The sequence below is a fragment of the Pistacia vera genome, unplaced genomic scaffold, assembly GCF_008641045.1.
Source record: "Pistacia vera cultivar Batoury unplaced genomic scaffold, PisVer_v2 Contig136, whole genome shotgun sequence".
NCBI lineage: Eukaryota > Viridiplantae > Streptophyta > Magnoliopsida > Sapindales > Anacardiaceae > Pistacia > Pistacia vera.
The window spans coordinates 1,011,891-1,025,939 of record NW_022195423.1 but is presented as its reverse complement, the minus strand read 5'-3'; the positions used below and the strand labels follow the sequence as shown (position 1 = coordinate 1,025,939).

General features: G+C 38.5%; 2 protein-coding genes across 2 annotated transcripts; both read left to right on the top strand.

The window, feature by feature from the left end:
• Nucleotides 1-7,315: 7,315 nt before the first annotated feature.
• LOC116122657 (cytochrome P450 77A3-like) lies at nt 7,316-9,072 on the top strand. Its single transcript, XM_031408487.1, has one exon. It carries the CDS (start codon nt 7,338-7,340, stop codon nt 8,895-8,897), a length of 1,560 nt encoding a protein of 519 aa, XP_031264347.1. The 5' UTR covers nt 7,316-7,337; the 3' UTR covers nt 8,898-9,072.
• Nucleotides 9,073-11,234: 2,162 nt separating this feature from the next.
• On the top strand, nt 11,235-13,292 carry LOC116122656 (cytochrome P450 77A3-like). The gene has a single exon (XM_031408485.1). It carries the CDS (start codon nt 11,558-11,560, stop codon nt 13,115-13,117), a length of 1,560 nt encoding a protein of 519 aa, XP_031264345.1. The 5' UTR covers nt 11,235-11,557; the 3' UTR covers nt 13,118-13,292.
• Nucleotides 13,293-14,049: the final 757 nt, after the last annotated feature.

Here is a 14,049-nt window from a genome sequence, read left to right as displayed (position 1 = left end):
GATTTCCTTTTCGGGTACCACCTCTGGAACGTACTGCGGGTGTTCTTCCATTTTAGGTCCCCAAGCCATTTCCTTGGCCTTGGCCTCGGCCTCGACCTGCGCCAGAGTAGCCAGTTCGTCCAAGTACTTGCCAAGGAGATCGGACAAATCCATCTTAGGGTTCTTCGCTTGAAGAGCAAAGATGGACCTGATCGTCCAATCCGCAACCCTGTTCTCCATCTCTGCCTCCTGTTGTTGCATTTCCGTAGTTAGCGAGGCAATGCCACCCTGTGCAAAATGGAGCGCGACCTCAAGCTCGGTTCACTGCCTTTCAGTAGCCTCTCACAGATTGCTCCTTTCCTGCTTAGCTCGCATGGCTCGTTCGGAGGTATTCTACAGCTCTTGATCCTTCTCTCCAGCCTCCCTGGAAAGTCTGGCCACAGTCCGCTGGAGCTCCTTCACCTCCTTGTCGCGTTTGTCCAGCTCAACCTTCTGAAAGTCCACTGTGCGGCGAGTAGCGTCCCTTTTAGACATGTGCTGGTTTGCCTGAGCGATGGACGAGTCCCTGTCTGCTCGTGCGGTCTCCAACTCCTGCATAAGTCGCGCATTCTCCTCCCGCAGCTCGACTAATTTCTCGGCAGACCCCAGTTGGGCCTTTTGCTGGGACATGTGCAGGGAAAGCAAGGCCTGCACGATAAGAGTAAAAGAGTTAGTCTACTTCCCTCAAGAAAGCGAACAAAGGTCCTCGTCCGAGACAACTTGTTTACCTAGATAAAGAGTTGGATCGATGTGGATAGCAGTTTGGCAGGACTGGATGCCAAGAACTACTCGAACAACTCCGCGAGTCCACATTCCAACAATGTTAGGACCACCGGCTGCAAATGGTCCGGGAGCTGGGCTATTGAGTCTAGTACAAGCATTCCGACCCCCTCGGTAGGTAAAGCCTGTCCCGCGGGCTCTTTGCCCGGCCTTTTCCCAGGGACTACGACCGTAGGTCACGTCGACTGACCGATGGAAATGCCAGTTGCGCCTCTAAGCAGCCCTCCCGAGCTGAATGCTCGGTAAGGCTGTGACCTTTCGGGCTAAATGCCCAAGCCTTCCTCTTCGGACTCCATCTCCTCAGTCCGAATTTACTGCCTCTTCTTAGGCCTCGAGGTCGTAGTCTTCTGCTTCGGGCTAGCAGCCAAGGATAGAGGAACTTTCGCAGGTCAGGTCGAAGTACCCGCCTGTGTCTCTGCGACCGGAGGACCGCTGGGAGCAGCTCCAGCTGGTTCGGTGGTATGGCTTTGAGGAAAAGAGAATTGTCTTGATCGTGGCGACTTGGACATCCGAGGAGGCATGGTCGCTGCATGCGAACACCATTAGTAAAACAGTTCGCTCTAGAAAAAATTAGAAATGACAGTCTAGAAACTTACTCGAAGGGGGGGGGGGGGGGGGGGCTCTAAGGCTGCGTACTCGTTGAAGAAGCCGTACCTCCGTAAGTTCTTGGTTGTCACAAGCAACCCCGCATCACGACTTTCCTTGGGCAGAAAACCAAAGGAAACAATTTTTTCCGGGTCCACGAGCAAGTTCAGACTGGTCATTCTATTAACTGGAAAACAAATAGCTCGTTAGCGAAGAACGAAAATCGAGTGAGTTCAAAAGGAAAGAGAACCTACTCAGATCCTAAAAGCGGCTGATGCCGTCATAACGAAAAAAGAAAATTTTTGTGTTGTATGGTCCCACATTACTCGGATAGCTATGTATCCCCGCTTGTATTGAGTTTCGCCTGGACAAGTACCAAGAATCCTTGTCCTTGCTCTTTTTTAAGATGTACGAACAACCGAGCTCAACCGCGGTTAGCTCGCCCAGTCGATTCTCCTGACACGCAATGTACATGGCAATGGCGATCATGTACGCGTTCGGGGTGAGCTATATTGGCACGATCCCGAAGTGATTAAGGACCGACCTGGTGAAAGGGTGAAAAGGGATTAACCTCCCACCCTTGAAGATATCTTTCGAGATTGCGACCATCCCACGTGGCGGATCCCGGGCAGTATGCACCCTGTCACGGAAAACCTCTATGCTAACAGCGAGCTGCTTAACCACCCTTTGCAGCTCGTTGGCCGTAAGCGCCAAGTAAATTTCTCGAAGGGGGCCCGTAGGAGCATCCTCTATTGGTGAGCTGGCTCCTTCATGGGGGTCCATTTTGCAATATGCAAAAGCGACAAAATGTTACCATTCAGTCTTCGTACATTTTTGTACGATGACATGGAGGAAAGATTTTCCTCCCTAAACCCAGAAAAACCCTAATAAAATACTTAAAAGAGCCACCACCAATGGCTCCAACCCAACGAAGAGTATTTCGCCCCCGATGAGCTACTGACGGACAGTCATCACATGATGACTGTCAAAAGCTAAAAATATTGAAGATAAAAGAAGGGAATCATCTTTACCTCTAGGAATGAGAAAGATTGGCTCCTGCTCCGAATATCGAGCGAACACCACTCAGAAGGGCAAAGAATCAAGATTGGCAAAAGTCTCTTGCTCTCTGAAAATGAAAATATTGTGACTTTGCCTGAAGTGAGCTTGGGGTTTTTATAGTGAAGGAAATGGCGCTTTGGTTTCCCTAAGTCAAATGACGTTTGATCGGAAAACGCATCTGACCGTTGATCGCAACCACATGTCACGAATCAACGAGGAAGAGTGACCGTCACGCCTCAAGAAACCAGATTGTCATCCCCTTCTGTTGAAACGCTCAAGCAACGACACATTTTCCCTCCATATTTAATGCGCCCACAGCCGTGTTTAATGCTCTGATAAGGAATGTCGTTTCAACATGGCTTGCATTTAATGCGCATAGCTGGCACTTATTGCGCATATCATCTGCCAGAGCAAAGAACATTTCATTTAATGCACCCACTGCAAAAGGCGCAACGGATAATATCCGAAGAGATCGTTACTAGAAACACTCTTTATCGTTAGTCGCAAGGCGGCCTGACTCTTCGAACTTCTCATCAGTCGCGAAGCGACGTGATTGTTCAACCCCATCTCACGTCAATTGCGAAGCGATGTGACCGACTATGAAGTGGCATGGCCACTTGTCCTAAAAAGTTAAGAACAGGTCAGGAATTCCCTCAGGTCGGGATCATCACTAGTACTGGGTAACCGTGACCAAGTCGTTGATCCTGAGGTCGCAGATCATCCTGGGTCGCTTATGGGAAGATGTCCTTACGATCTCCTTTACAATCAGGTCGGATCGGCCAACATCTCTTCAAACACATCAGATCAAGGCCTTTGTATTTTCCAAGGTTCGATTCTCAAACCTTAAAAACTAGGAGACTTCTTTTATGCCTGAAAAATATAAGGCTGACGCAAGACCCAGTTAGCATAAAATGTCAGAGCTTGGGTAGGCCCGCAGCCAGTTAGAAGCAGCCACGTCGCGTGGCGACAGGAGCAGCACACTCCTGTCAGTAAAGTGGGTGCGCGCCAGACCAGCCAGAAGTTGTAGTGATTCCACGTGTCCAATCCTTGCACCAAATCGCGTAAATCACTCTGGAAGGTGGACAATGTGACATAAAGAAGGACTTGCACGGATAATCCCACCAACTCACAGATTTAGTAATGATAACTTTAATCCATCTCACTATAAATTGAGAGCTCTTCTCTCATTTGTGGGATTGGCGACTCTCTCTCAAAAATATATAGCATTCTCTCTCTTGTACAATCATTTGTAAGTCAGTCCGCTAATGCGACCTGACCTCTATCATTAATACAAAAATCAATGGACGTAGGATTCACTTCCTTAGCATCCAAACCACTTTAAACGCTGTTTTCATTGCATTTGCTCTTATTTTCACATTCACGTGTGTCTTTTGGGCTTGCTCAGCATTTTACAAGTGCGTTTGGTTGGTGTCAAAATCGTGCATCAACAAAAACTAAAACATGTTTTGATTTTTTAAGTTCTATCTTAACATTGAAAACGTGTTTGTTATGATAGTAAAGAATTCTATTCGGATTAAAAACAGGGTTTTACTTGATCCCCCGTGGTTTAATCAAATAACAAAGTTACTTTTAATATTTTAAAAATAACATAAATCCCTGACCGTTAGTATACCATGAGAATATATAATGTGATGGGTAAATAAATAACCACATAATTGCCCCTCTCCCATTTATTTTAAGATTTATGTTATTAATATAACTATATGCGGATTTTAATTATATAATCATACCTATGGTGGATTATTGTAATTAACTCTAAAAATAATAGAAAACTATATAAACAATTTTTAATTATTTTCTAATTTTACACTAGCTTCTAGGATTATATCTTAAAAACTGTTCTTTAACTCATTTCTAACTAAACGTATTTTCATAAAAAGTTTTTATATTCCTACTTTACAAATACAAAAAATCAATTTGAAATTCTATATCAAACAATCCTTTCATTTATATTACAACGTAGACACCGGAGGAGAAGAGGGATGGTGGGAAATATTAATTACTATTTAGTTTCCATCACAAGAAATTAAAGTTAGGGTTTTCAAAGTGGGGTTGAAGAAAAGGACGCTCATGATAATAATAATATCTTGCTTTTATACTTTTAATTCATCAATCCGCCACCAAATTAGGTGTTCATTTAGCTTTTTCCCAATATATCTCACTCATCAATATATTTTATTATTAATTTTACATTTATATTTTGAGTCGGGCCTATTTCTTTTTTAATATTTTAAGTCTAAATATAAATAATTTTAGTTAATTAAAATGGTTTAAATTTGTTTTTTTTACTTATACAGTATCTGTTTATCAGATATATGTAAAAAGCTAAAATAATTGACTTTTATCTTAATACAAAAATATCTTGATCAATAAAAGTTTCTGTAGTTAACTATTCCCTTATTAATTTTATATATAGTTAAATCTCGATAAATTGATAACTTTGATCAAATAATATTTTTGATTGGTCCCGATTGTGATCAATAGGTGAATTAATACTTCACTAAATTTATAAGATAATACATTTAAAAAAAAAAACACGCGGATACCAATTGATATTTAAATTAATAATCTCCTTATACATTGAGATTATATATATACATGACTCAATTAAGAGACATTTGAGCTATTCCCTATGTCACATTAACTCCAAGCTATAAGCTACATTGATGATATTTTTCGAGGTTTAACTGTAATTTCAATTTTGACAAAACCTTTATGCATTATATATTTTTAGTATTAATTTTTGTAAAATAATTTTATAAATATTACATCAAACAATAAAATAACATAGTTATCTTTAGTTTATACACATTGGTTTTGTTTCAAATTCCATAAATTTGATAATTTAAATTTGTTTAAAACAGGAAAAATATAAAACTATATTATACTTAATAAGAGCATTTGCATCAAAACATTAATTTTAATATATTTATATTATATATAAAAAAAAAAACAATTCAATACTTATAATTAGACATTGAAAAATAAACAAACAAACTTGTGATTTGTATATTTAGACGTATTCAGATAACAAATGTATTCACGTTTCAGACAAAAAAGAACAAACACCATCTTCCGCACTTATTTTAAATATTGTATATCAATTAATTCATCTTAATTAATTCCATGATTTTTAATTAATAGTTAAAAAATTATATGTAATGCTGACAACTCATTAACTTTGAAGGTATTACGTTAAGATGATTATCATATCGTCAAAAATATTTTTTTGGTTTTTTTTTTTTTTTTGTTTATATATATATATATATATAAGTTCAGAAGGAACTAAACTTATTAAATGCCGGCATGGATCTTGTGATTATATGGTATGGGTATCTTTTGAATTTTCCATTTCATAAATATATTTTTTTTAAATTTCTATTTTCTTTAATTTTTCAATGGATCGCACTTACAACTGGCAGGTTGATTTGATTAATTATGTATGGTGAGATAAGAAGTTAATTACCGTTATAAGTATAACCACAATTATAGATCAAATAAATAATTAACTCTTTCACATTGATATTACAGAATTAAGTTTCCAATCATCCCATAAATGTAAATTATGTAATTGTATCAAAATTATATGATTAATAGAGAGGTTAGAGAAGGACAGTGATGTAATTAATAAATACAACAATTAATGCATTAAATTATCGATTAATTAGGGAGAAAAGTAACAGCTGTTTAAGAAAGTTCATTTCAGGTCGGTTGTAACCTTTGAGAATGACTTTTTTTTTTCTCTTATTAAGGTTATTTTATTAATGATTTATTTATTATTTATTAAGTATATGAACAAATTTGGTTGCTAAAGGGACTAGACTTAAATGCATTTATGGAATTGATTATCATCTAAATTTTGGGCTGTCTTTGTTAGCTTAGTATAAATTATATTTTCATTTTCTTCTTTATTTTATTGTTATTGGCAATACCATATTTGTCGTCGACATCTATGTGTCATCAGATTAGAAAATGTCATATACTTTTGTGTTTCATATTTTGTTTTATTAATGAATTGCATGCGAAAATTACATTAAAAATAGTGAAATTACTGAAAAAAAAAATATTTTTGATATACAAAACAAGGACAAAGACCTATAATTATAATTTTTGAGACTGACGTTATTAATTAAGGCCGCAAATACAAGCGGTTCTGTTCAAGACAAGACCCCAATAATCAGTAATTAGTAATTACATATCCAATTTCATCCGTAATATTATTTCTTGATTTGTGAACCACCTCATTTACTCCTTTCGTTGACTGTTTGATCTAGAAAAAGTTTACAGTAAGATCTTAATAAATTTTAAATATGAACAATTTCATATTTTAGTTTTGAATTGATGATTTAAAGAAATAAGGTTAAACTATCAGTGAACTATAGGTTTTAACCGGATGGTAGGCATCTAAATCCTGAGAATTTCATTTCACATGGTACTCTCTGGCTCATGAATCTGGGAAAAAAAGAATGATATCCCGAATAAATTTATACTCTTTCCTCGTGAATCTTTCTCTGCAAAACCTGTGCAAAATATTACTGTCATCACTAACCTATGTCTGTCTTTTGTTGTATGCATTCATGGCATCTAACTGTTAAGGATCCTTCATTCAACAACCCCACCACACCTCCACTTTACTTAGTTTTGTTTGCTCTGCATTATTCTAAGTACCAATTGTGTGCAGTTGATTTCAACTAGCCCATAGTTTAACCACACTTCTTCCATCTTCCTTCAGCATTTAAATCTTCCACCAGTACCACTCTTTATTAATCCTCCATTAAAGCTCACCAGTAATTTCATGCTTCTCCTTTTCTTATATATCTCTCCATCTTTTCTCTTACCTCATCAATCTCTCTCCACTTCTCTTCAAACAAAAAATGGTTCTCATTGATCTCTCTTCCTTTTCTTCTTATTCATCGTTCTCTTCTTACTATCATCTCTTCTTCACCGTCGTCGCCTTTCTCGTCTCAGGCTTAATTTTCTTGGTTTCCCGGAAAAAATCCAAATCGAAACGTGTGAATCTTCCTCCAGGGCCTCCCGGATGGCCGGTTGTTGGAAACCTCTTTCAATTTGCTCGCTCTGGAAAATCTTTTATTAAATACGTTGAGGATCTTCTCCCGAAATATGGCCCCATTTTCACTCTCAAAATGGGAACTAGAACGATGATCATTCTCAGCGACGCCAAGCTCATCCATGAAGCTCTCATCGAGAGGGGCGCTCTCTTCGCCTCCAGGCCGAGAGAAAATCCAACAAGAAACATCTTTAGCTGCAACAAGTTTACTGTAAACGCCGCCGTTTACGGGCCCGTTTGGCGGTCCCTGAGAAGAAACTTGGTTCAGAATATGTTGAGTTCAAGTCGGCTTAAAGAGTTTCGGTATGTGAGAGATAAAGCGATGGATACATTGATTAACAGATTGAAGGCGGAAGCAGAGGCAAATGATGGAGCCGTTTGGGTCCTGAAAAATGCTCGCTTTGCGGTGTTTTGTATTCTTTTAGCGATGTGTTTCGGGATCGACATGGATGATGAAACGAATGAGAAAATGGATCAAGTAATGAAGCTTGTTCTAATCACATTGGATCCAAGAATCGATGATTATTTACCCATTTTAAGTCCATTCTTCTCCAAGCAACGCAAGAGAGTACTCGAAGTGAGAAAAGAACAAGTCGATTTCATGGTGCCCTTCATCGAAAAGCGTCGGACAATGCTTCAGAATCCGGGATCTGATAAAACGGCCATCTCCTTCTCCTACCTCGACACCCTTTTCGATCTCAAAGTTGAGGGGAGAAAATCAGGGCCGTCCAACGAAGAGCTTGTCACTCTTTGCTCAGAGTTCCTCAATGGTGGGACAGACACGACAGCCACAGGAATCGAGTGGGGCATTGCACAGCTAATCACAAACCCGGATGTCCAATCCAAACTGTTTGATGAAATCAAACGGACAGTCGGTGATCGAACCGTGGACGAGAATGACGTTGACAGGATGCCATATTTACAGGCTGTGGTGAAAGAACTTTTGCGGAAACACCCGCCAACATATTTTTCTTTAACACACGCAGTGACTGAGCCGACGACTCTGGCGGGTTATGATATTCCGACGGATGTGAATGTGGAGATTTATTTACCAGCAATTGCGGAGGATCCGAAATTGTGGAGGAATCCAGAGAAATTCAATCCTGACAGGTTTATTTCAGGCGGGGAGGATGCGGATATAACTGGGGTTAAAGGAGTGAGGATGATGCCATTCGGGGTTGGGAGAAGAATCTGTCCCGGTCTGGGAATGGGAACGGTTCATATTCATCTGATGCTGGCGAGAATGGTTCAGGAATTTGAGTGGAGTGCTTATCCTCCGAACTCGAAGATTGATTTTACAGAAAAATTGGAGTTCACTGTGGTGATGAATAACAGTCTGAAAGCTATGGTGAAGCCGAGGTGTTAATTGATTAAAATCTCCAAGGTATGACATTCGGCAAGTTGGGATCATTGGATAAGAAATAGTTTTATTTATATGTTTAAGAATTTTCAGTACTCTTATCTAATGATTCTGACTATCTTTATATCATATAAATACTTATCTAGTTTTATAAAATAACCCAATATTTATGCTATGTGTTTACGGGATTTATGCTTTTTTTTTTTTGTGTGGTTATTTGTTCTGAATTGGGTTTCTTTTGTTGGTTCTTGTACTTCAATGGAATGTTTGATTTTGCCTGAGAAATTAATTCAAATTTCTTGAACATTTGCTTCCTGGAACTGGCATTGCTTCGGAAATGTACTGTAGAGTCAGAGTCAGATTGTATAATGAATGTTGGAAAGTGATCTGATTTTAATTGGGGGTTTGACAAATTTTTGAATGGGCGGTGGTGTTTTATATGTGTCAATTGTCATGTTGGTGACTGGCGAGGGCTCTGGAAGTGGTTGGAATTAGTAATTTTCGGATAGTAGTTGTGCTTACAAACCAGAAACCAAGTCACTTCAATTAATTAACATTTATGTTGTCTCAGGATCTCTTATTTTACTGTGTACACCTGGTTCAATAAATTTGTAACATCTATGAAATCCTGGGATGAATGATCTAATCAATTATATAGAAGAATAGAACTCATATATCCGTTCACAGTTGTAATTTATTATAAATCACTGAACTAAGTAGTATTATCTCTTATCTAGTGTTTTGAAACCCGACCCGGGGTGTCATCCAACCACGAGGTCTGGCCTTGGGTTGACCAATCTGACCGGTTAAACTGATAAATTTGAAATCATGCAAACACGCCTCAATAAATACGCATTAGTCTTTACAGGTTTGAAATCTAGCAAAGACACTCCTATGATCTAATCGCATAGTTAAGGTTTTGATTTTTTCGACAAAATTCTGGCGGTCAAAATTCAATCCGACACCACCACCTGAACCATCGGCCTTCACTCTATAAAACCCCTCTAACCCCGAAACTTGGTAGCCCCCCGTTCGTCAACCGTAACTTGCGTGTACCGTTGTGATTGGGTTGATTTCATCGTCCAAAATTCAATTTAACAGCACTCTTTGAACCACCAGCCTCTACTCTACAAAACCTCTCTAACCTCGACACTTAGTAGCTCCTTGTTCACTAATGGTCTGGTTATGGATTTTAAGAACAATTGAAAGCAGTAACCCGACCCAGAGAAGGCCCCAAGTTCTGGTCTGACTAGTTAAACTAGTCAGGCCGGGCCAGGTTTTAGAACAGTGCTCTTATCTTCCCTGAGATAAGAAAATATTATTAAGACCATAAAAAATATTAAAAGTTATTGTTGTCTCTCTTCATAATTTATTGAATCATCATTTACCTGTTCAAATTTTGTTTATTTATCCTTCATTTGAAAGGTAAATGCTGATTTTATCAAATTTGAAGAGAGATTATGATGATTTTTGATACTTTAGAAGTGTCGTTGATATTTTCCAAACCTCAAGGGAGGTCAAAGATTAATATAAGGTTCACAATTACGAGGGCCGAATAACCTCAATCTATTGCAAAAGAACATTTTCTCCCCTTGATTTCTAAAACACGTAATGCAACCCACATTTTTGAATTCAAGTATAAAAACTGAATTGTGAAAAGGTAATCTTGTCAATTCATAATGTTGTATTAGATTTTCTGTCTCCATAATTTTAAATATGTGAGATGAATTGACAAGATTACCCTTTCATGGTTTAGTTTTAACGCTTGAATTAATGAAACCAAGGAGGAAACTGTTTTTTCACAATAGATTGAGGGTTAAAATGTTATTTGGCCTAATTACAAGCAAAATTACAGAACCCATCTTATATTGTCTTTGAATCACTCGATGATGATTAAAGAATTAATTAGATTAATTCCTATACGTAAGTATATGCTCTTCTTTTATACATTGATTTATTCAAATGTTTGTAACCATTCTATGGAAAGTTGTTGGACCATTTATACACCTTAAAAATATTAATTAAAAGTTAATGGAGATTAATCAAATTATCCGCCCATATGTATATAATTTATTACATCCAAATTATAAGATCTTAATAAATTTTAAATATGAACAATTTCATATTTTAGTTTTGAATTGATGATTTAAAGAAATAAGGTTAAACTATCAGTGAACTATAGGTTTTAACCGGATGGTAGGCATCTAAATCCTGAGAATTTCATTTCACATGGTACTCTCTGGCTCATGAATCTGGGAAAAAAAGAATGATATCCCGTATAAATTTATACTCTTTCCTCATGAATCTTTCTCTGCAAAATATTAGTGTCGTCACTAACCTATGTCTGTCTTTTGTTGTATGCATTCATGGCATCTAACTGTTAAGGATCCTTCATTCAACAACCCCACCACATGACCTCCACTTTACTTGTTTTTGTTTGCTCTGCATTATTCTAAGTACCAATTGTGTGCAGTTGATTTCAACTAGCCCATAGTTTAACCACACTTCTTCCATCTTCCTTCAGCATTTAAATCTTCCACCAGTACCACTCTTTATTAATCCTCCATTAAAGCTCACCAGTAATTTCATGCTTCTCTTTTTCTTATATATCTCTCCATCTTTTCTCTTACCTCATCAATCTCTCTCCACTTCTCTTCAAACAAAAAATGGTTCTCATTGATCTCTCTTCCTTTTCTTCTTATTCATCGTTCTCTTCTTACTATCATCTCTTCTTCACCGTCGTCGCCTTTCTCGTCTCAGGCTTAATTTTCTTGGTTTCCCGGAAAAAATCCAAATCGAAACGTGTGAATCTTCCTCCAGGTCCTCCCGGATGGCCGGTTGTTGGAAACCTCTTTCAATTTGCTCGCTCTGGAAAATCTTTTATTAAATACGTTGAGGATCTTCTCCCGAAATATGGCCCCATTTTCACTCTCAAAATGGGAACTAGAACGATGATCATTCTCAGCGACGCCAAGCTCATCCATGAAGCTCTCATCGAGAGGGGCGCTCTCTTCGCCTCCAGGCCGAGAGAAAATCCAACAAGAAACATCTTTAGCTGCAACAAGTTTACTGTAAACGCCGCCGTTTACGGGCCCGTTTGGCGGTCCCTGAGAAGAAACTTGGTTCAGAATATGTTGAGTTCAAGTCGGCTTAAAGAGTTTCGGTATGTGAGAGATAAAGCGATGGATACATTGATTAACAGATTGAAGGCGGAAGCAGAGGCAAATGATGGAGCCGTTTGGGTCCTGAAAAATGCTCGCTTTGCGGTGTTTTGTATTCTTTTAGCGATGTGTTTCGGGATCGACATGGATGATGAAACGAATGAGAAAATGGATCAAGTAATGAAGCTTGTTCTAATCACATTGGATCCAAGAATCGATGATTATTTACCCATTTTAAGTCCATTCTTCTCCAAGCAACGCAAGAGAGTACTCGAAGTGAGAAAAGAACAAGTCGATTTCATGGTGCCCTTCATCGAAAAGCGTCGGACAATGCTTCAGAATCCGGGATCTGATAAAACGGCCATCTCCTTCTCCTACCTCGACACCCTTTTCGATCTCAAAGTTGAGGGGAGAAAATCAGGGCCGTCCAACGAAGAGCTTGTCACTCTTTGCTCAGAGTTCCTCAATGGTGGGACAGACACGACAGCCACAGGAATCGAGTGGGGCATTGCACAGCTAATCACAAACCCGGATGTCCAATCCAAACTGTTTGATGAAATCAAACGGACAGTCGGTGATCGAACCGTGGACGAGAATGACGTTGACAGGATGCCATATTTACAGGCTGTGGTGAAAGAACTTTTGCGGAAACACCCGCCAACATATTTTTCTTTAACACACGCAGTGACTGAGCCGACGACTCTGGCGGGTTATGATATTCCGACGGATGTGAATGTGGAGATTTATTTACCAGCAATTGCGGAGGATCCGAAATTGTGGAGGAATCCAGAGAAATTCAATCCTGACAGGTTTATTTCAGGCGGGGAGGATGCGGATATAACTGGGGTTAAAGGAGTGAGGATGATGCCATTCGGGGTTGGGAGAAGAATCTGTCCCGGTCTGGGAATGGGAACGGTTCATATTCATCTGATGCTGGCGAGAATGGTTCAGGAATTTGAGTGGAGTGCTTATCCTCCGAACTCGAAGATTGATTTTACAGAAAAATTGGAGTTCACTGTGGTGATGAATAACAGTCTGAAAGCTATGGTGAAGCCGAGGTGTTAATTGATTAAAATCTCCAAGGTATGACATTCGGCAAGTTGGGATCATTGGATAAGAAATAGTTTTATTTATATGTTTAAGAATTTTCAGTACTCTTATCTAATGATTCTGACTATCTTTATATCATATAAATACTTATCTAGTTTTATAAAATAACCCAATATTTATGCTATGTGTTTACGGGATTTATGCTTTTTTTTTTTTGTGTGGTTATTTGTTCTGAATTGGGTTTCTTTTGTTGGTTCTTGTACTTCAATGGAATGTTTGATTTTGCCTGAGAAATTAATTCAAATTTCTTGAACATTTGCTTCCTGGAACTGGCATTGCTTCGGAAATGTAATGTAGAGTCAGAGTCAGATTGTATAATGAATGTTGGAAAGTCATCTAATTTTAATTGGGGGTTTGACAAATTTTTGAATGGGCGGTGGTGTTTTATATGTGTCATTGTCATGTTGGTGACTGGCGAGGGCTCTGGAAGTGGTTGGAATTAGTAATTTTCGGATAGGAGTTGTGCTTACAAACCAGAAACCAAGTCACTTCAATTAATCAAACATTTATGTGGTCTCAGGATCTCTTATTTTACTGTGTGCACCTCGGTCAATAAATTTGTAACATCTATGAAATCCTGGGATGAATGATCTAATCAATTTTATAGAAGAGTAGAACTCATATATCCATTCACAGTTGTAATTTATTATAAATCACTTAACTAAGTAATATTATCTCTTATCTAGTGTTTTGAAACCTGACCCGGTAATATTATCTCTTATCTAGTGTTTTGAAACCTGACTCGGGATGTCATCCAGCCACAGGGTCTGGTCTCGGGTTTGACCAGTCTGATCGGTTAAATCGACAAATTTGAAATCATGCAAACACACCCCGATAAATACGCATTAGTCTTTACAGGTTTAAAATCCAGCAAACACCATCACCTG